This window comes from Sander lucioperca, chromosome 9 (assembly GCF_008315115.2).
Source record: "Sander lucioperca isolate FBNREF2018 chromosome 9, SLUC_FBN_1.2, whole genome shotgun sequence".
Taxonomy (NCBI): Eukaryota; Metazoa; Chordata; class Actinopteri; order Perciformes; family Percidae; genus Sander; species Sander lucioperca.
Window position 1 is genome coordinate 4,584,453 of NC_050181.1, and position 22,772 is coordinate 4,607,224.

The following is a 22,772-nucleotide window of genomic DNA, read 5'->3' on the forward strand; positions in this document are numbered from 1 at the left end:
CACTAACAGTGAGTTGTGTTTTATGTGTCCTACCAGAGAAGAAGGAAGAGTGTGCGTATGAAGTGTGTTTGCCCCTGGAGGATTTGGCATTGGAGGCAGGAGAGGAGAAGTCTGAGGGAGGAGAGGATGGGATGAAGAAAAGAGGAGTCAGTGCGATGGTCAAAATCTTTCACTTCATCATGAAACAGAGCTACATCTGTGCTCTAATAGCCATGATGGTGAGTAATGCAGCCCGCACATGGTGTAACCTAGGAGCTGGCTTTTGCTGCATTTTTGTGGTATATTTGGATGTCAGAAAGGAAAACATCCAAAATCACTTTATTTTGTGAATTTAAAATTGATGTAGAGTTGGCTGTGTAAGTGTAAATGTAATTCATCATAAAATCTCCCAAAACGCATTCTACTGCTTAAAACCGTTGCAATGAAGATGTAATGGTTGTTTTCCAGATTGTGGTTTTTAGTTATAGTTTAATTTGACATGACATGAACACAACAGTATTACCACAAAGTAACATGTTCAAAAACGTTTATTGTAAGTACAGTAACACTGTTTACATTTGTACATTTGCCACAAAAAACTAACATGGAATAAAGACAAATTTAACAGCTAGCCGTAATGTCTTAATTATGGAAAGAACTAATTCATTGTTGTTTCAATTATAGGAAAAGTACTGTCAAAGTTCTGAGACAGTTATTTTAGAGTTTAATATACAATATAATCAATTAATCAAATTTAGAATTTCTTTTGTATCAAAAGTAATCAAGGTGATACTTATCTGTCCATCAATGGTTGCAGTGTAAATAGCTAACTCTATGACTAAATTGGTTTCACTCAAAGCATGATGGGAATTGTAGTGCGAACACTCACAACATTTACACACAAAAAACAATAGGACTGAATGAATCCATTAAATTTAGCTTTGTTGTAGACAACACATTCTCCTCTGTCCATTCATATACACATATGTACTGTGCAATGCAAACCTGTTGAGATATTGGCAAGAAACCAAAACTATTGTATTAAACTTTATTATATACATCAAAAGTGCCTTAACGAACATTAAAGTACCACACACATGCCAAATATTACCATTTCTGAGTAGTCAACTTATGCTGACATATATGAAATGTTATGAGTCATGTTGTGCCTCTATGAAAACTGTGCAAACGCAGCCAAGGATAAGCCCACAAATCTTTGTATTTCACCTTCATTAGTCCTTCAACAGCAGAGTTTCAGCATTTGTTTTAAATCGCCTGTGATTTTTTTCTCTTCAGGCATGGAGCACCACATACGTCAGCTGGTTGACGTTTGTCTTCCTCATCTGGTCTTGCATGCTGTGGATGGTGAAGGACCGGAGGCGTTACGCCATGCTGTCTTCTCCCTTCATGGTGGCCTACGGCAACCTGCTAATAGTTCTGCAGTACATTTTCACTTTTGAGAACATGAAAGGAGACCCAGAGTTTTTTCCCATGAAGAAAAATCCTTTCCACTCACTTTCATCCAAGGTTTGGGAGACAAAGAATTTTCTTGATTTTGACATTGCCCTGTCTGCTATGAATACATGCAATAATTTAAACTGACCTTTAGATTGAGGGACAACCTGTGATCTGAAAGCACAAATGTTATTTAATAATGCAGGAGATGTATTCTGTATGCAGCTAATGGAATAAACCGTTAAACTGTCTCTCTCTAAAAGTCAGTTAATTAAATGGAGGGCAGTCACAAATGAACTCCTGAAGGAGAAGGTCAGGTTTGCAGTGTTTTGACATGTTTTAAAATGGCTCAAAGCCCTAATTGTGTTTAGAAAAAGATTGTATATGCCAGTCGGTCGCCACAAACTTGCAGTGGTGTGTTTGACACTCATACATTTTTATTAAACAGTGCATGTGACAGGATGCAATTATATTTTACACCTGGGTCATACTATATTTTTAAATACAATATCAAATGAATCCAACACAAGTTTAGAAACTCTATTCTGATTTATGTATATCTCCTGATGTTGTTTTTACCACCCATATTGTGCTCTCAGCAAGTTAAAAAATGCAAATGATGTATTAGTTAATATTTTCTTTTCTTGCCGGTCATCTGTTTGACAAAACATTTTATTAATTTTGTGTAGGTCCTGTGTCTGCTGAGCTTCTGGCTGCTGCTGAGACAAACGCTTACAGAGAGACAGGAAAAACAAAAAGAAGACAGTGCTGGTCTCTCCGACGTTCATGTGGAGGATCAGAAGAAGGGTAAGCCCTGGGCTCCTATTATATTTATATTGTACTAGAAATAATGTATAAACATAATATAGGTTACAGTATAAGTTGCTACAGTAACACCATCCGTACTGTACGTGTGAAGAGATACTAACTGACGATCATTTGCAAGTATCTGAACTAACAAATTGGTGAAATTATGAGTGGCTGGTGATCAACATTTAGATGATGGTGGATAGAAAAGATTGAGGTTTCTTACCTTCAGCTTTACCTGAGTTTGTTCACACTGCACACATTATACGCTGTTCTGCAGTATGATCCAGATTTCTACCTTCCCTGTTTATGAAGGCTAAAGGTCTGACTATCACTCCAAGATCAGATAAGACTTATCAGTATTTCTTTCAAAACCAATTCAGTTATTCATTCATATTCTACCAGGCAGTCTACACATTTTTACCTTCCACTATGTTCCGAAAACAAATCTAAATTTCTGAAAATGTAAATTTTCATTGATATACAGGTACTATTTTGTGGAGGTCAAATTTGCAAACTGTCCACTGTGTACCATCTTTGTTTACTTTTAAAAACTTTGGAAACTTTTTACTTTCACCCATCTGTTTAGCAATTATAAGCAGTATATAAATATTTAACAGGGTATATATAAACAGATAATGAAATATCAATATAGTAAAACATAGTTATAATAATATATGTCTTCATAGGAGAAGTTATAATTATTGACGAACTGTACATTAATAAACACTTGAAAATGTCCTTGTATGTGCTTACTGTACAACTACGTTATTGTTATAAACCATCTATTAAATGTTTATCTACTGCTTTCCAAATAGGGTGGATCAAAGTCATAAAAATAATGTAACTATACTGCTATCCGTTCTTAGTTAAAATGAAAGTCATTTGTTCATCTCTTGTTCTCAGTTTTTTGGAAAGGTCTTTCTAAACACCTTCAGATTCGTACTGTACTTCACCTGCGGAGGTTTTTTACTATACGTATGTGTGTATATGTAGGTTAGTTAGGAAGGTCTGTTGACTGATCAACTCATAGTTCGCTGAAAAGTTTTAGTCAGTTAGCACAGAGATTTCTGCTTCACTGCTGTGTTTTATAGAGGAAGAGGAGGAGGGAGGGGAGCAGGACATCATGCAGGTTCTGGGCAACATGGTCATAGCTATGCTAGTCAAATACTGGATCTACATCTGTGGTGGCATGTTCTTCATCGTCAGCTTCGAGGGAACCATCGTCATGTACAAGATCATCTACATGATGATGTTCCTCTCCTGTGTGGCACTCTACCAGGTAACAAAACACACTGGTGATGATACTAAGTGCCTTGTACACATATATAACCACATATTTCCAATATTTCTCTTAAATTTCCACTTGGTTATCAATGTTATAAAACAGTTTTCCCACATCCTTTAAATATATTCTGTATCTGTCTCTTCTGAGACAGACACCACCACGCACTTCTAGTAGGTCATAAGTGATGATTGAGAGGGATTACTTTTGTATAAGTCTATACATTGTTTTTTGAAGGAAAGCACTGCACGTTATTCCTTTAAAGGCTGTTTACTAAGTGGTTCTGCATGTGTGTATTCCAAACTTAGCATATAGGTAGAACACTGTAAAGTTTCCAAATTAAATTTCCCAAAAACAGGTGCTGACAATTTTAGTATGTCATAAGGTTTGTGTACAGCAGGCTCATAATCCACAGTGTATTCTCGACTGTTTTTATAACCAGAAGTAAAAAACAGAGCACTCATTCTATATCCAGATGTCCTCTGTGCACTCAGAGAATTCATGACCCCTGAAACACAATTATCACAATTATTCTTATCTAGGTGCACTATGAGTGGTGGCGAAGGATCCTGAAGTACTTCTGGATGTCTGTCGTGATATACACCATGCTGGTCCTCATCCTGGTCTACACCTTCCAGTTTGACCGCTGGTCTAACTTCTGGTCAAAGAAGTTGGGAATGGACAAAAATGGGTGAGCTTCCCTTAATCACCTACACGAATACTGATATTTTATGGTAATGAAAATGTGCAGCTACATATGTTGATGAAATTTCAGAGAGTTTAAAATACTAGTTTTTCCGACACACCAAGTTTACTGATAATGTTTCAAGCCTCTCCCATGTTCTCAAATGTAAATAAGATAAGATAGATATATTTTTTTATTGTCCCGAAGGAAATTTGGGGACAAAGTAAACAGTATCTGCTGTTTAAAGAATTTAACACAACATAGTGCATACATACATACATAAATACAGGACACAGACTGTTGCATTACTCTGCATGGACATGCTCATGTTGCATTGTTGTTGCATGCCACCAGCCAACAAAATTGCACACTGCCCGTTGTACAACACATCATAATAGTAGTCATATGTGAAGTAAGGGTAAGCCGCATTATCAACATAAAATCCTGGTAAAAGAAAAGTAAAATTGTACATGTGTGCGTTTAAGATAAAAGCAGCATTTCAGGGGTTAGGCTGGCTTGCCATTTAGGGCTTTGATGGAGAGGGGGACAAATGAGTTCTTAAAGTGGTTGAGTCTGCACCAGGGGACTCTGAAGCATCTGCCTGAAGGGAGAAGCTGGTACTCAGGGTGGAGGACATGGGTGGGGTCTGACGATATCTTCAGGGCCTGCCTGTTGATAGTATTGTCAAAGACAGCCTGGAGTGTGGGATGCTGTCTGACTCCCAAGATTTTCATGGCTCTTTGTGTTAGCCGGGTAATCTGGGCTTTCAGGTATAGAAGAGGAGCAACACTTTCTGGTTGACACCGAAGACCCTCAGCCTACGAAGAAAGTGTAGCCACTGTTGGACCATAGTGCAGGCATTTTCTATCTGAACACTCCATGTCAGTTTGTTGGGTATGTGTATGCCCAAGTACTGTATTTATAAGAGTTGAGCTGGGTTATGGTGTGGTCATGGATAACCACTGTTGAGTGGTCTCCGATGGATTTGGGGTCAAATACCATCTCCTCTGTTTTCTTGACATTGAGGATGAGGAAATGTCTGTCGCACTACTGGACAAAGTTCTGGATCTCAGTTTTATACACAGCTGTATCTGATGTGTCAAACATAAAACCCAGGATGGCTGTATCATTGGAAAACTTTATCATATCATTGTTAGTAGTGCTGCATGTACATTCATTAGTGTATAGGGTGAACAGGACTGGTGAACTGAAGCACCCCTGGGGGGCGCAATTACTGATGGTCAAGGGTTCAGACAGGGTCTGTTCACCCTGACCTGCTGGGTACGATTGGTGAGGAATGAGTGGTACCACGCAGTGATGAAGGGGTTGACATTCATCAGCTCGAGTGTATTCAGGAGAACCTGAGGCTGTAGGGTGTTAAAGGCTGAACTGAAATCTACAAACAACAGTCTAGCATAGGCCCTAGGATTCTCCAGGTGTTTAGTCACTAGGTGCACTATACTGTTGATAGCATCATCAGTGCCTCTCTTGTGGGTGTATGCGAACTGGAAGGGATCTAGCTGTGGGCCTACGTCCAGCCGTAGTTTTCTCACCATGAGCTTCTCCATGCACTTCATCACAACAGAGGTTAGAGCAATGGGTCTAAAATCATTATTCTCCTGTGGACAGGGTTATTTATGATGAAATGATTGAAAGAGTTTGATGGCTTGAAACATTGTCGTTAAACATTTTCAGCATATTGTTTAGGTAAGAACAGAAAAATATTACATTATACAGTAAACAACAACATAGAAAATGTTTTAACACATGCAAACACAATAAAAAAGAATACATAAATATGTGAGTATCTTCAGTTTTGGTGGGATGAGATTGATTAAAAAAGTAAGGTGATGTTTCATTTTTCAAGTTGCTTTCAAGCACCTAATATCAGGTAACCTGCATTTAATATTGTTAAGTGCATTAGCCTTAGGTTGTAAACAAGGTATTGTGGAAGGGAATGTGTGATAGTATGTTATGATACTACACAAAAACATAATTGTATACCATCCTGCATTGACACAATAGCTTTTGATTCCCATTTTAATCTTTAATTATTTCAAGAATTTTGACTTTACATTGGCCTTCTTTTTTCATCTTTTGTCATCAATCTTCTTTTCACTGAATCAGTTGTAAACATTTACACCTGAGAGATTCCTCACTCACCTAAAAAAAAAAAATGTAAGCTCAAGTCTCATGTTTTTCCTTTTATTCCTCTTTTTTTCATTTATGCAGCTTGGAGGACCTGGGCCTGAATAAGTTTGAAGTCACCATGCTGTTCACCAGGATTTTCATTCCCACTTCCTTCTTGCTGGTGTGTATACTCCACCTGCACTATTTCCACGACCGCTTCCTCCAGCTCACCGACCTCCAGGCTGTAGTGGCCAAAGAGGAGAGCACTATCTACAGGTAAGACAAATTAAGTTTGTTTTCTTTGGTCCAAACCATGATTGAAAAGCAGATTTTAGTTCTTTTGTATCTGGTTTGTTTAATTTCATACAGCTCAATTACAAACAAGCTGAGTATTTTGAACATGATGGCCCCACAGAGAGGTTGTTCATAGACAACCTGACCTAATTCCACTCACTCTATTTTTTGCTTAGCAAGATTTATAGATCTACAATCTTTAGTGTTAAAAATCTTGAGCAATGGGCATTTCAACTTCACCTTCAACGTTGATCTTATGCTGCACAAGCAAGTTTATCTGAAAATTCATTCAATAAACTCATCAAATATTTTAAGAAGAGTCTTTTATGATCCTGTAAATACCTTTTAAAACAGCAGTAAGAGTTGTCAGACAGCTTTCTGGAATTTTCAAAGATCAAAAAATGAAATCTTCCATTTGTATAAAATCTCTAATCACAATAGGGCGCCTGGGTAGCTTACCTGGTAGAGCAGGCGCCCATATATAGAGGTTTACTCCTCGACGCAGCGGCTGCGGGTTTAACTCCGATCTACGGCCCTTTGCTGAATGTCATTCCCCCTCTCTCTCCCCTTTCATGTCTTCAGCTGTTCTTTATAAATGAAGGCCTAAAAATGCGGACGCCACTGCATCTTTTAGGAAAACAGCTGCTTCCCTCTGTGGCACGAATGTAATAATACATGAGAGGCACAAACTAAATCACTACATGATTCCACTAAGAGTTGACAAAAATAATACTGAAGAATTACTCAAGAATAATAACTGACAATGTATGCATGTTAACAGTCTTTAGTTGAGCGTGAGGTAAAAACATTCTTCATTTAAAGATTGGTTTTGAATTCGGCAAGTTACAACACCTTTTCATCTCAAACTCTGGATAATCGCACTTACAAACACTGTTAAACACCCAATATAACCACTGTTCTTATCGCGCATCTGCCATTGTGTGCCTTTAAGTGCGCTCTGTGTTATAGCATTCACATTTTCATAGTCTGTGGTGTGGAGTGTTTAACTTTACGGTCGTATTGTTGTGGATTTTTCATTGTTTTGCTGTCGCTTGCTTAGCTTGTCTCTGCTGCTCTGCTTCTCTCTGTGACCTCCTGCCATTTCTCCTCTGCCACCCTTTTCACACAGCCATGCTAAAGTCAATGGCTGTGTCTATCTGATCATGAATAGGTGGGTATCTGCTCACTTTCTGTGGCATCCATCACCATCCCAGTTCACCTCTGAGTCTTAACTCCCTCTTCCTGTTGCAATAAGTCCTTTACCCCGCCCGCGCTGACTTGTCCCTGTTACCCAGTTTTTGCCAATGATAATACATTGATGATCTTCTGAAATATCTTACTCCAGGAGTTTAGGTATTTGACTGACGTGAATGATGTTCATTTTCAGGTTTTGTACATTATTATTTTGCCTGTAGCCTTCTCTTTTTGGGTTCTCTGTTACCTTTTTGGATCTTTAACCCCCTTCCAAACCAAGCCCAGCCTTTTCCCCAACAAAACCCTTCTACTTCTCTCCAAGAGTTTCACAAACTGTCAAACAAGCATGTTTGAATCTGAACGAAGTGTTCTTCCCTTCCAGTATCTTGCCACACACCTACTTCACTGCACTGAAACCCCAGAAAATGACCCCCTTCCTGAAAAAACTTGCCTACCCCAAACCACAGGAGCCTTTTGGCCAGTTTTCATGCATTTTAATAAAACTACATGCATATGGTGATTTTAAGTGTCAGTTTCAGCCTGCCTTTGTCGGTTTCTCTCCTCAATGTTCATCTTGACTTCTGTGTAACTTTATTGTTCTGAGCAGCATCAAGCAAAACATTACCACTCAGCAGAGCAAGTAAGTATGACCACTAGATAACAAAATGCTTGCCTTGGTATGCGGCCAGTTCATGCAAGCCAAACCCAACCTTTGACCTTGCTCCATTGCCTGAGAAGAGTTTAAAGGGTTAATGCCTCCCTTCAGATGCTACCATTATTCTGCTGCAAGAAGAAAAATCCCTCAAACACCAAAAGCAAACAACATTATTGTTTTTAAAGAATGCAGAAGGAATGTGCAATGTTTATTGATTACAATGCCTGAGAAAACGCTGGTCTGCTGTTCAGTTAGCGGACACAGAGCTGATGATTCCCATTCAAACAATTGCATCGGTGCCTTTTGACAATCACCTGGACCATGTGTATGAGTGTGTGTTGTATTTATATACTTATGAGGACAGAATGCCTTGAAAAATATAGGAATGTGAGAAAATCAGATATGATAAATTATATCTATATAATTTATATTACATATGTGGAATTTTTTCTTGTCCTGATATCATGAAATTGCTGTTCAGCCTTAAGATAAGATTCAAATTGCTTTCTAGTAAGGTTAAAGTTAGGGTTACTTTAGTGGAAAGACATGTATTTTAAGTCTAAATGATAAAGGAGGAGGACACATTTTCACATGGTGACGACTATGAACCGCAACAATCTGGGGATCTTTGTTGCATATGTTCTTCCCACTGTCTATAAAAAAAGGCTTAAAAAGCTCATCTTAACTTATATACTTAAAAAAATTTTTTGGAAGGATCAGACATTCATAGACACTTAAAGCCATAAAGCCCTTTAACATTTTAGGTAGTCCTGAAGTTAGAAATTAGAGGCCCATCCCCAACACCAATCATTTTAACCGTTCAGGTCCTTAGATTGTGCCTGTATGATCGAAGGCTTCAGAATAGCTACTTAATGGACCTGGGGGGTGATATTGTTGTCAACTGTTACTTAGTAGTTCCAAAAATGCTTCTAAAAATAACATCTTGCTGGTAAAAAAAAATCCAAAAGTAATTCAAGGTCCTCGTAAGCATAGATATGCAGATGTGTGTGTGTGTGAGTCTGCATGCATTTGTCTGTTTGTAATAACTTCTTCACGTCTTCAGACTGGTGCACCAGGATGGCAGCCTGGCAGACCTCACCATACTCAGTGCCAGCTCGGTGGAGGCAACGCTGTCCAGAGAGGAACAGGAGCCACAGGGGGAGTGGGGGAGAGAGAAGGAGCAGGCCCTGGTGGTGGTGATGTATGACACTGACATGACTGACGAGAAGCCCAGGAGCTTTTCCGACCCGCGGCAGTCCAGCACAGAGGAGAGCCACCACTGCAGTGCGAAGACAGAGCCAGAGCCGAGCACCGAGCAGAGCTCAGGTACTGAGCAACTGCAACACAGCAGGTCTACAAACTTCAACAAGACACTCAGTCATGTTTGGGCTGCAACTAACTGTTATTTTCATTATCAGTTAATGTGGTCAGAATTTTCTTGATTAATCAATTGACCATCTATTAAAATCTGCTTCCAAGGTACCGATCTCTAATTCTGAGTAGACAACTTGTAGACAACACATCAGTTTGATACTAACTGTAATGTAAACTTTTATTTACCGCAAGGAGTGGTATTTAAATCTACAGTATTCAACTATATTAGACACTCAACTTGCTATTCTTACCTTCCTCCACTTCAGTTGATCTGGAGGCTGTGTGGCTGATCATGTTGCAGACTTGTACTTCAGCATTTCATGTGTTTTCTTCCAATGTTTATTAAAGCTTACCACACTGCCAGACATGTTTAATCCTCTCACTGTGTTTACAACTGAGGTGCACATGAGCTGTCATGTGGTGGCTACAGTTATAAGTGTAGAGGCCTTTTCTCTCAGAGCTCTCTCAGCCTGTCTGCTAAGAAGACATTTGCTGGATACAATCTTTAAAGACCAAAGCTCTCTTAGAGAAGCATAGTCTGCTGTCCAAGAAGTATCTGCTGCACTACACTCAGGCAGCCATTAATCATCCCCAGTAAAGCTGTAAAAAATGTGTTGTATTGCAGATTTTTGGGTTCAGTAAGATTTACCTCCAGTTGTCTGTTCTGACACAGACGTAGCTCAAGTGCTCACTTTCACCCATTACATCGTCCTGCTAAAGCCAACTAACGCTGCACCATTAGCATATTTACGCAGACGGTCACCCTGGTCTTAAATTAAAATGTTTATATCCACAGAAAATAAAATAGGTAATAAAACACAACCCTGCATGGCCTCTCAGTTTATAATGAGCTGCAAGCTAGGAAAGCTATATGCCCTCAGAGTTTTCTAATCCAAACAATGAGGCCTCTGTTAGAACCTGAGATAATATAGCTTTTGTAAAAACATTAACCCACCACCAAACTGTGGCTGGAGGTTTTATATCCTTTGTGAGAATATAAAACTAAATATTAAGTCTTCATTCTCAGGTAATTAAATCAACAGTTTGGAATTTGCTTGTTAATACAGATTTTAGGCGTGTTTCCATACATCTTTTGATGCTGCATATGGGAAAAAGATTACATTAACAAACATTTTACAGTTTCAGAATACGTGTAAAACACATTTAGCTGTTATGTTGACCACATAAAATGATAAACATATTGAAATTCCTCTTTCCTTCACTAAAATGCAGATTGTCACACAGATCACCTCATTTTAACCTTTTAACAAGGAGAATCATCCACGTAATAGTTCAATAGAAGTGTATGACACAGATGATTTAGATATATCAGGCTTTGGCTTCACAGACAATACTCGTTACTTGGCATTTTCATGTGATATGTTAAAAAGAGAATCATCAGTCTGCTCCAGTTTGAGTTGGTGTTTGAGAAGACACCTTATCAAAATGCCAGCAGAGGAATTATGGTGTTTTAAACAGAGGACATACTGCTGTTTTTAAGAGATGACACCTGGAAACTTTCTTTTTGCACCCCTTCAGTCTTGCTGTTTTTCTATTTAAATGCTTCTGTTTTTTTATTTTCTCTTTTTCAGATCTGAAGAATAAATGGCACCTGGTGGTCGACCGTCTGACTGTGCTCTTCCTCAAGTTCCTGGAGTATTTTCACAAACTGCAGCTGTTCATCTGGTGGTTACTGGAGATCCACATCATCAAGATTGTGTCCTGCTACATTGTTATGGTCTCTCTCAAAGAGGTATGAATGCTTGAGATTCCACTGAAGAAAAAGAGAGAATAAGAAGAATATTTACATATTGTAACAATTGCTCCAGTCATTTCGATGACGCAAAAGTAGATAAGAAAGGGGCACCAGAGGAAAGGAGGATTGGTTCACACAGATAAATCTTCAGGGAGGAAAACAGTGAAACAATTCATGATACCGATGAAGTCCGATGGTTCAGAGTTTTCACAAAATGGAATGTTGAACAGATTCACAACACACACACTTTCTCTCACTTACTTTTAAAAGACCCAGAAAGACTTGAGTGTAAATTTACAGTTTTAACTACCGTTTCCCTTTTGCTACTCTTAAAAAAAATCAGTGTATTATTTGTACGTAGATGTCTATTAGTAGTTGCTTATTTAGTTTTTTTTGGCACATGCTAGATGTAGTTACCACGTTTAAACAGTAGATGAAGGTATTTTTTTTTTATGATTCACAGATGTTTAAAGTGGATTTCTTGAGTGTTTTCACATCACCTGGTTAACATGGTCTTAAATGCTACACTGCCAAGATTATTTCAGTTTTTTTGTAGCATGTAAAATGAATGAGGTCATACATAAACGACTATCATTGTTGTGTGGCAAGGAATAATAGGACCCAAACGCAGAGAGAAGGCACACAGGCAGGCAGAAGGCTTGAGCTCGAGGATTTATTCAACAAAAAACAGCAGCATAGAGACTGGAAAACCACAGAGAAAAAAAACTCACAGGCGATGACTTACAGGAGCGAAAGAACGCTGGGAAGATTCCAAACACAAGGGCACAAACAGACAGGGTGAAAACACAAACTTACCAGACGAAGACACAAAACAATCTGACAAGACACAAAGGGAAACACAGAGGCTAAATACATGAGGTAGGGAGCAAACTAGGAACAGGTGGTACAATCAGGTGAAACACATTAGGAAAGACAAAACAGGCGGGAAAACACAGGAAGTAAATTGGACAAGACAGAAAACCAGACTATCAAAATAAAACAGGAAACAGGAAAAACCGACAGAAAACATGAAATCAACTAAACACAGAAACTTGACACAACACTAGACAACACAAGGGAGAACAGAGAACACAGGAATTAACAAAACATACACAATTCAGAATAAACAACAAAAACAGGAAACAGCAACAGAAATATATAAACAGGCAACAGAAATGTCCAAAACCACAACAATCATGTCACGATCTTCTATAACTAAGTACATTTAATACAATTATGAGATGAAGAGCTATTATATTAATAATCACAATTACCTACAGTTTTCTTGGTTGATTTTATTGCTCAGACACTGTATGAAATAAGTTGATCTCTTGCAACACTGAGCCAACTTAGACCATCTTAAAATAAACCAGGATTGGATATTTACACTGCAGACTAGCCAGATAGTAGTCTGGGGGCATTTAGATGAACTTGTAATAGCTGTTAGAGTTTCTCAATGGAAACCAAAGTCTTGATCTGTGTTTTCTTGCTCCCCCTCTGAGGGGTTTTTGCCTGGATAAGCTGCTCAGGCTTTTAGATTCTTATTAAAACTCACTTTGATAGACATAGATTTATGTAATGTAATAATCTTTTCTTTATGGTTCTTGACCTCAAGCTTTATGTGTGCGCTTTTATGTTTTTGATTTGCCTCACATTATTCCTTACTTTTTTTTTTTTACCTGTAACCTTTAACCATTATTGTACTGTTGTAGGAGGATAATAAAGAAAAAGAGAATGTCAGTGGAAAAAGGATTTATTTGATCGTTTTTTTCTGTCATCATCACCTGTATTGTCTCTGGTGCAGGTGTCTTTGTTCAACTATGTGTTCCTGGCATCCTGGGCCTTTGCACTGCCCTACAGCCAGTATCGGCCCCTTGCTTCCAGTGTTTGCGCTGTCTGGACATGTGTCGTCATCGTATGCAAAATGTTGTACCAGCTGAAGTCTATAGACCCCACCTCCTACTCCAAGAAATGCAATATGGTGAATATAATACATGCTTTTTTACCCTTGTTGTATACAAATACATACTGCTTAACATTATCATTACTATTCTTGATTGTGCTAAGAATCCATTTTTTACTACATTTATACAATTATATTTTCTGTCCACAGACTGGAAACTACTCAGATTGGCAGAGGACTGAATTGGGCAAGTCTCTGCTGTATAATGATTCAGTGGATCCAGCCATTTGGGTCGGCCTGAACAAGTCTCCTGACCTGCTGGGCTACCTCAGGGTGAGGAGTGGAAACATTTGTTAGCTGAAAGTTTGCAGCATACACAGGATATCAACACAGTAAGCAGCTGATTAGCTTAATTTAGCACAAAGACTGGAAAGAGGGGGAAACCGCAAGCCTGGCTCTGTCCCAAGGTAACAAAATCTGCCTATCAGCATCTCCAAAGCTCACTAATGTTATATCTTGTTTGTTTAATGTGTACAAAAACTGAAGCTTAAAAACGACAATTTGTTGTTTTACAGGGCGGTTATGACTCCAGGAAGTCACTGCTCATTTAACCGAAACTAAAAGAGTATTTTCTTCATCAGAAGGGCCCAAATATGTTATGTTAATAAAGTGACAATGTGTTAAAACAAAGAAGCCCATCAGATACACTTTGGTTACAATAGATTATAATTGAGCTTTTGGGTATAAAGTGTCAGAAAATATGTCCATCACAAGTTGCCAGAAATTAAAGTAATAGGTTATAAACGGTCCCTAGGGTAGCCTAGGTCACTTGACCCGGATCGAGATGCCGCTTGAGAGTTCTCTCCGGCTCCAGGTTAAAACAAAGTAGTAACTTTCTCCAAGCAAACTTGAAAATTCCGTTCAGGAATCTATTGTAGAGATGCCTAACAAGCAGAACGACAAAGACTTTTCTATTTTTGTATTGCCTGGCCCTCACACTGGTAGGAGGAAAGGGAATCACAGCCACACGTGTTGCTAGTGTTAACGAGGACCACCGTGGTGAAGCTAGGGCCTCAGTGCTGACTACCTCGACAACTATGGAGCAGATTTTAGCTGAAATTATAATGGCCTCCGATATGAACGACATGAATGAATCAGTCGGTGCTCGCTTTGATGTTATTGATGGAGCCCCTCTTTCTAGCCGAGTGAACGACTTAGAAAAACGTATGCAGGAGGCTGAAGGTAGGGTCTGCTACAGAAGATGACTGCGGCAACTGCAGCAGCCACTTAAGCACCATGGAGAAGACAGTGGAGCTGATACGGCCGAAAGTTGACAATTTGGAAAATCGTGGCCGCCTCAAGAATTTGAAGATTGTTAACCTCCAAGAGAAAGCCAAAAGTAGGACTCCTCTCATGGACTTTCTCCACTCTGTACTACCGACCTTAGTTGGCTTACCCGCTGACCACCCTCCGCTGGAGATTGAACGCGCCCACGGAGCCCTGGCTTCAGTCCCGGCCCCAAACAAGCCCCGAGAAGCGTCTTGGTGCGTTTTCTACGATTCTCCCAAAGAGAGGCTGTACTCAGGGCTGCCTTAAAGAAGCGTGATATTTTCCATGATGGTTCTTGGCTACGCTTTTACCCTGATTTATCTGCGGAGGTTCTGCGAAGGCGGCGAGAGTTGGATGCCGTGGGGAAAGCGTTGGCCCGCCACAATATGTACCCTGTGTTTGCTTATCCAGCCCATCTCCGGTGCCTCCAAGAAGGTCGGATCCGCTTTTTTTTGACAAATCTGAGTCTGCTGCTGCATTTTTGGACACTCTTAAAGAGTAGCCTACTGTCGGAGTAAGATGGAAATAACTCCCACCAAGCCCCCATCAAACATTATTGCTGCTGTTTAGTTGTTATAGACACTGTTGACAGACTGATTAAGCAGTGGAGCTGAATCTGCATCATATCATGCAACTTTTCACCTTGGTAACAGGGTATTTTTAGTTGCTTTGACAGCTTGCTTTATTTTGCTTATTGTAGTGTACAAAAAACTTATATACTTTAGTTTCAAATGAGTTTTACACTTCATTAAATGCCTTTAGATAACCTTCTGTTATGTTATGACTACAGAACTTTGAATTTAATTTCAACGACTTCTTTTTATATCACCATAGTATTTCATTTTTAAGAAGTGACTAGCATAAAGCCCATGTTCGGGTTCACGTACAACTCAGTAATTTTCATTTTGGGGTAGCTCATAGTGGTGTCATTTACATGTATTTAGCCTGGAGTTATGATATTGTCTCAAGCGCCTGAGCTGTTACTGTGGTCTATCTGTTAAATTAGGAAATGTTTAAGCTTAGTGTGCTTGGTGACTTCATTTGGGGTACTTTACCCTGTCGTTTGGGGACAGGATAGGGGAGGGTAAACGCTGCAATCTTGGTTTTCTGTACTTTAATTTTCCCGCTATGCCATCCGACTGGAGCTCTAGGTTCCTTTCCTGTACTGTAGTCAGCTTCTCTTCATTCAGCTTGTATTACCTATTTACTTTCCAACTTAACAATTCCTATGTCTTCAAAATCAAATATCAGAAAATGTTAGGTGTTTTTATTTGATAATTGACAAACATAGTTTCAAAGTACAGTTAATAACCAATCAGTTATTTAAAAGCAAATATTTTCAACAAAATTAATACATATTTAAAGGAATTCTCTCTGTCATCTGTGCAGAACAACCTCTTGATGCTGGCTCTGTTAGCATTCGAGGTGACCATCTACCGCCATCAGGAATACTTTAGACTGAGGAACAAACTGTCACCTCCTGCTGCCAGGATTATCTTCCATGATATCACACGGCAGCATCTGGACACTGGCATCATCAGCTTCATCAAATACTTCATCAACTACTTCTTTTACAAGTTTGGACTTGAGGTACACGTAGAGACAAGTGAAAAGAGCTAAAATATACGTTTTATCTGAAAAACTCCATCACTTCATGTTTATAGTCCTTGTGTACTTCCCTCAGACGTGCCTGCTGTTGGTGGTCAACGTTATCGGGCAGCGTATGGACTTCTACGCCATGCTTCACGCCTTTGCCTTAATTGCAGTCATGTATAGACGCAGGAGGAAAGCCATTGCTGAGATCTGGCCCAAGTACTGCTTCTTCCTGGCCTGCATGCTGACTTTCCAGTACTTGGTCTGCATCGGGATCCCACCAGCAGCCTGTAAAGGTTTGTGTTAGCGACTTGGCCAGATTGTACTTACTGCTGATGATTTCTAGAATTTATTTTTTACAGTCAATTGAGTAATCATTTAATGTATAACATGTCAAAGAATAGTGACAAATGCTCTTTACAAGTTCCCAAAGACATCTTCCAATTTCTTGTAGTCTTCGACCAATAGTCCCAAACACAGTATTGAATTTATAATGATATAAATAACAGAAAAACAGCTAATCTTTACATTTGAGAAACTGACAATAACAAATGTTTGATATTTAATAGATTATCCAAAGTGTTGTCAGTTAATTTTATGTCTGTTAACTATTGTCAGTCCCGTCCTTTTTAAAGTGTAATTTTAATGTTTTTTTATACATATATATCTGATGATAATGGTGCATGTTTTCATTTCAGACTATCCCTGGAGGTCTCCCACCTCTACTACAGACTCCAATGTGATCAAGTGGCTCTATATTCCAGATTTCCTGACCCAACCCAACTCATTGTTCCTCATTTGTATGTTTTCTAATTTGTAGATATGTAGTAGTTAGGATGCTGATGAGTGTCATTATAGTTTCTGGTATTAGTATTAGCAAGCATTTTGTTCAGCATAAGTTAGATTTATACTCTCCTCTCTTCTTTCCAGATGACTTCATGTTGCTGCTTTGTGCCTCTCTCCAGAGGCAGGTCTTTGATGATGAGAACAAGGCAGCAGTCCGCCTCATGGCTGGTGACAACGTGGAGATCTGCAGAGACCTTGACGCAGCCTCTTTCAGTGTCCACAACCCCGTCCCCGACTTTATCCACTGCAGGTTCAGCTGTTCATACTAATTTTATAATACATTTTCCACAGTAGCAGAAATTGGCCCAAGTGTGATTTTTTTTTTTTTAATGCCTATAAGGACACATGGATACAGTATATGACACTGGATCCCAGACTTGTATTTCAACACTTAAATTAGCTTTTACAGTAGAGTCACTTGAAACAGATGTTATAATTTAGGTGCCATTGGAGCTTGACAGAACCGATATTAACACGGAGAACAACAAGACAGAAATGGAAAGGAATTGAAGTAGCCGGCTTAATTGATGCTTAATGATGTTAGATGCCTACAATTAAGTCAAAAGTGAAATGTGTTCAAAACAAGTAGCACTATGAAAATGTTTTTATTATTTGTAATATATATGGGTTACATCCCACACGTTTGAAATCTTAATGTTGCATCTGTTTCTAGATTCAGTGTGATTGGCAAGCACCAGGCAAAACATGTTTGATTTTGGTCTTACGTCATCTAAAATGCAACATTTTATAATAACAATGAAATGAGGGATTGCTTTTAGTCATGAGCCTACAGAGAATTATCATCTGGTCTGCGGCACCCCTCAGCTTTACAGTTTCAGATAATTGTTTTTGCTTTTCAGACTATTTTATAATTTACTGTTTTGGTTCACTTTTTCCGCTTTCGTAGTATGCAGGTCCAGAGCAGGTAACTATTTTCAGCGAAGTCTCTAAAAGCAGACACAGTTAGCAACTAACATTAAGTAGCTGAAGAGACAGAGAAAGAAGAAAAGGAGAGCGATGGACTGGTGTTTGCCAGGTGGCCAGAAACAGACCCGAAATAAATGATAATGTTGCTCCATAACTGCTGGATGTTTAAATAAACTGCTTAAAAGATAATATGTCAGTGTTGTGTTCACAACTTGTATCTGCCGACCCCAAGTGGCCATAAATCAGTCAACTCGTTTTTAGATCAAAAAGTGCGACAGGAGTCACAGACTCCAATTGTGAACCAGGGTGCCGCTATTTTGTAAGTAACCAAGTAGAGCTTTAAACTCACTGATGTGCTAAAAGGCAGTAGAGCAGGCTGGTAAGAGATGGTTGCAGATTTCTGACTGGTAGAAAAGGCATCATTCTCTCCGACCACTAAGGTACAGTTGAGTAAGATGCTTGCTGCATACCTCAGCCTCTACAGTTGAGCTGCTCCAGCAACTCAGTAGAAAACTGTTGTTGTACTTGACTGCTAACTGTGTTACTGTAAGAATCTTAAGTGGTGTGGTGCTGAATAAGAACATTCTGGCTCCGCAAATCCCTTATCCTAGATAAATAAAGGTAAGACAAATGACAGTAGCTTAGTGAGAGATGTAATTGAATACCCACTAATCAGAATTCTGGCTGTCATCCAATATTTGAATCTAGATACTGACTTTGCGCATAAAAAAGAGTGAAGAGATGGTTTTGAGAGGCAGGGTAATAGAGATCGAGTCAGAAAGACAGCGAGAGCATCCTGACCTGTCCACAGTCATTGATTATGTGCTCTTCACATTCCACTGTTTTGATGCCCAAAGTGGACAAGTCTTTTATTAACGCACTCTGTGTCCATCAACAAGCCCTAGTAGAGAGAATGAGAGCTGTACAACCCGTCTGTCCACGCCACAGCAGCTCTGCACTTATTCTGTCGTTTCCCTCCAGGATCAAATTACGGATACGGGGTGGGGGAGAAATCCATAATCCACAAAAACACTCTGTCCGTCACTCCGCTACTCAGACGCTTTTGCCCTGTACTCTAACTCAATAAATAGCTTTTAAGTATGGAAAAGGTATTTTCTCCCCCTGATGAAGAAGGACACTCACTCAGCTATTCCGGCCCATCAATGCATTGTCCGATCCAAACCCACTTCATCAGAGCTGCTTCCTAAACAGTGCAGCTGTTGTTGTGGTCCTATGTTTTCCCCAGGTCCATCAAATGAATGCACGTTGCTTCCTATGTTTTCACTCCACACATCATATTAATGGTCTCTCACATGATAACACAGGATCCACATGCATGCTTTTAGCATGTTAGACACATTCAGGTCATGCAGAAGTGTACATTTACCTGTGCTGAGTGACAGGAGTCCGATTTCAGCTCTGGTTCACATTCATTGATCAGACTCTTACCGGTGTTCTGACACTAAGTGATACAAAGTGTACTACATAAGTGTGATTGATGGGCAGAATATACACGCAGCAACAGAATGAACTGCAATGTTGTTTTGACTTTTATTATGTGGTAAGCACGCATCCTTATTAGCAAGTTAGCTTAGCTGGCCGAGTCCATGCCATAGACTGTAAAAATAATGGACAAAGCTTCGAGGTCTGAAAAGTGAAGCCAATGCGAAAGTGACTTAAACCTGCATCCTATCCCATTTTCAGCAGGGGGCGACTCCACTGGTTGCAAAAAGAAGTCCAAAATGTACCCTGCTTATCACTTGATTAATTACCTCAATAAACATTTTTATAATGAAGTTATGTCTTAAATCGCTGCTACTTCTGTAATATATCATGATGTTCATTTTGTAAATTATGGTCCCATTTAAAATTTTACGATAAAGCAGGGGATGCTTTAGTAGTAGTAAAGTACAAGTACCTCAAAAACATACTTAAGTTTAGTAAATGTTCTCAGTTACATTAAATGCTCTCTAACTACAGCAAGTAACCATGAAAAAAAAAACTAGTGAGTGAGCGTTTGATTTTTACTTTGTTACTTCACAGACCAGCCGGGTTTGTACTGTGAACTTGATGCTGGGTTCACGTTATGTTCTGCATACCATGGATACGTTAGCTGTATGGGAAAAGGGGTTCAAGTCAGCCAGGAAATCAGGGAATTTCTGAATTCTTTAGGGAAGAGGAAAAACAGATGTGTTAACAGCACCATTGCTGGCAGTTCAATGTAAATAGAATACAACACAGTAAGTTTATACCTTGTTAAACAGCTAAGTTAGTGTTTTCATGTTTCCATGTACTGTATCAGTTGTGACTACAGGGCGAGCAGTTGGAGTAACTGTTTTGGAATATGTGAACACTGCACATGAATGCAGCACGAGAATACTCTGTATGTTGCGTTTACTGATGTTTGATCACCTCTGGGTATTGAAGTAAAGTTTTTCCGACAGTAACCTTTCCCTGACATTTAGAGCAGCATACGAAAAAGATAATATTGAATATGAATATGAAATTGAATATGTAATCTTTCTGGAAAAATAGTGCTGACATATTGGTTTCCCCACTGTCCTCTAGGTCCTACCTGGACATGCTGAAGGTCATCATGTTTAGCTATCTGTTCTGGTTTGTCCTCACCATCATCTTCATCACGGGGACCACGCGCATCAGTGTCTTCTGTATGGGCTACCTGGTAGCCTGCTTCTACTTCCTGCTATTTGGTGGTGAGCTGTTGCTCAAACCAATCAAAAAGATCCTTCACTACTGGGACTTCCTGATCGCCTACAACATCTTTGTTATCACCATGAAGAACGTTTTGTCTGTGAGTAGTCTCAAATTGTAAATCAAGATCAGTTAATTACTGTTACTACATGATAGACAAATCCTGACAAAGAATATTTAGATTTTAGTCAGAATCTATTGCCAAGTAGGTTTTCACATGCAAGGCATTTGCTTTGGTGTATTGGAGCATTCAGTGTCAGTGGGGGTCCCGGGTCTTGTTAATAAGGCCAGCTGCGGGCGCCCGGATAGCTCAGTTGGTAGAGCGGGCGCCCATATATAGAGGCTTACTCCTTGACGCAGCGGCTGCGGGTTCGACTCCGACCCGCCGCCCTTTGCTGCATGTCATTCCCCCCTCTCTCCCCTTTCATGTCTTCAGCTGTCCTGTCAAATAATGCCCAAAAAATAATCTTAAAAAAATAATAATAATAAGGCCAGCTGCAGATAGAAAGAAACAGTTTTTCTTTTTTTTTTTCTGGCGTGAGGTTTTGGACTGCAGCTTTTCACAGCCCCACTGCCACAGGGGAGGGGTTCAAAGAATTTGTGTCTTTTGTTTTGTTTGTTTGTGTGTATTTTAGGATACACAGCACATAGTGACACTGCATGTGTGTTAAGTGCAATCAAAGATGTTTTCAAAGATACCTAAGAAAAAATAATTATGATGTATAAAATAAGTTATTGTATTTAAGTATATAAAGGATTCTTGCTTTTAGATCCTGGCTTGTGGCTACATTAACTCTCTGATTGAGAACCAGTGCTGGTTGATCCAGTTGTTCAGTCTGGCCTGCACCATCAAAGAATACACCATCAACGTCAGCAAAGAAAACGCGAGTGAGTGAACTCAACATTTTACTTCTTTGTGCATCTTATGATTGACAATTCATTTCACAAGAAGGTGAGAGATCCCCTTTAATATTTGTAGGAACATAAATCCCCATTTTGGCTACAACTACTAGTCATACTGTACATAGCATTTCGGTGCAATTTGCTGTTTTAGATTGTGTTTTCTAAAAGTGTGTTTTCCCAAAAAGCTGAAATTAAACCTACAGTTTTGTTTATTTTTTAGGCCGATCTTTCAGGGCTAATTTAGTTCAGTGCTTTGTGTTAATCTTACTGGAATTGCAGTGGATACAAAACACTGCCCCAATACTCAGTGAAACAGTAAGATTTATGCAGAAAATACTAATAACAGTCTACTTTAATATACTTGAGAATATACACTCATAAATGTCCTCACTTTCACCTGTCATTAGAGCTGTGTGACATGCCCAGCAACGAGGCCGGGATTATCTGGGACAGTATCTGCTTTGCCTTCCTGTTGCTGCAGAGACGAGTCTTCATGAGCTACTACTTCCTCCATGTGGTGGCTGATATCAGAGCATCGCAGATCCTCGCGTGCAGGTACACCGATTAGGATAAGATGGCCTGCTGCATAGGGATGCTGTTACTTTTCCTTCCATTACATGTGAAAAAGTCTGCTGTGAAAAAGGTCTATGAATCGGATTTATTTGAGAATGCTAAAGACATGTGCTCCTCGATGCTATAAGGCCTAAGGTTTGTCAGATTTATTCAGTAAGGAAATAATTGGCTGAATTCCAAATCGCTAACTTTTTCATTTTACTTTTAGTATGTACTTCCGCTGCCCTTACAAAGTACATAATGTTGCCTGCAGTATGCATACAATTGGGACATACTACTTATTCATAACATTCCGCCTTGAACTTTGACCCTCTTGCACATATATGCTGCGCAAAGGATTGTGGGTCAGAATAGTCAGAAAAGCATGCTGGC

At 39.3% G+C, this 22,772-nt stretch overlaps 1 protein-coding gene across 7 annotated transcripts in view; it reads left to right on the forward strand.

Annotated features, from left to right (window-relative positions):
- LOC116045832 (piezo-type mechanosensitive ion channel component 2) overlaps positions 1-22,772 on the forward strand; it is an 81,490-nt gene that overhangs the window by 35,872 nt on the left and 22,846 nt on the right. For all 7 annotated transcript variants that reach the window (XM_031293728.2, XM_031293727.2, XM_036004806.1 and 4 more), the window contains 17 exons: positions 37-218; positions 1,276-1,506; positions 2,124-2,241; positions 3,336-3,523; positions 4,069-4,217; positions 6,444-6,617; positions 9,548-9,810; positions 11,451-11,611; positions 13,419-13,595; positions 13,728-13,850; positions 16,236-16,436; positions 16,531-16,735; positions 17,138-17,239; positions 17,370-17,535; positions 20,781-21,024; positions 21,695-21,812; positions 22,235-22,382. In XM_031293728.2, the coding sequence (XP_031149588.1) occupies positions 37-218; positions 1,276-1,506; positions 2,124-2,241; positions 3,336-3,523; positions 4,069-4,217; positions 6,444-6,617; positions 9,548-9,810; positions 11,451-11,611; positions 13,419-13,595; positions 13,728-13,850; positions 16,236-16,436; positions 16,531-16,735; positions 17,138-17,239; positions 17,370-17,535; positions 20,781-21,024; positions 21,695-21,812; positions 22,235-22,382 (2,950 nt within the window). The remainder of the gene's footprint in view (positions 1-36; positions 219-1,275; positions 1,507-2,123; positions 2,242-3,335; positions 3,524-4,068; positions 4,218-6,443; positions 6,618-9,547; positions 9,811-11,450; positions 11,612-13,418; positions 13,596-13,727; positions 13,851-16,235; positions 16,437-16,530; positions 16,736-17,137; positions 17,240-17,369; positions 17,536-20,780; positions 21,025-21,694; positions 21,813-22,234; positions 22,383-22,772) is intronic.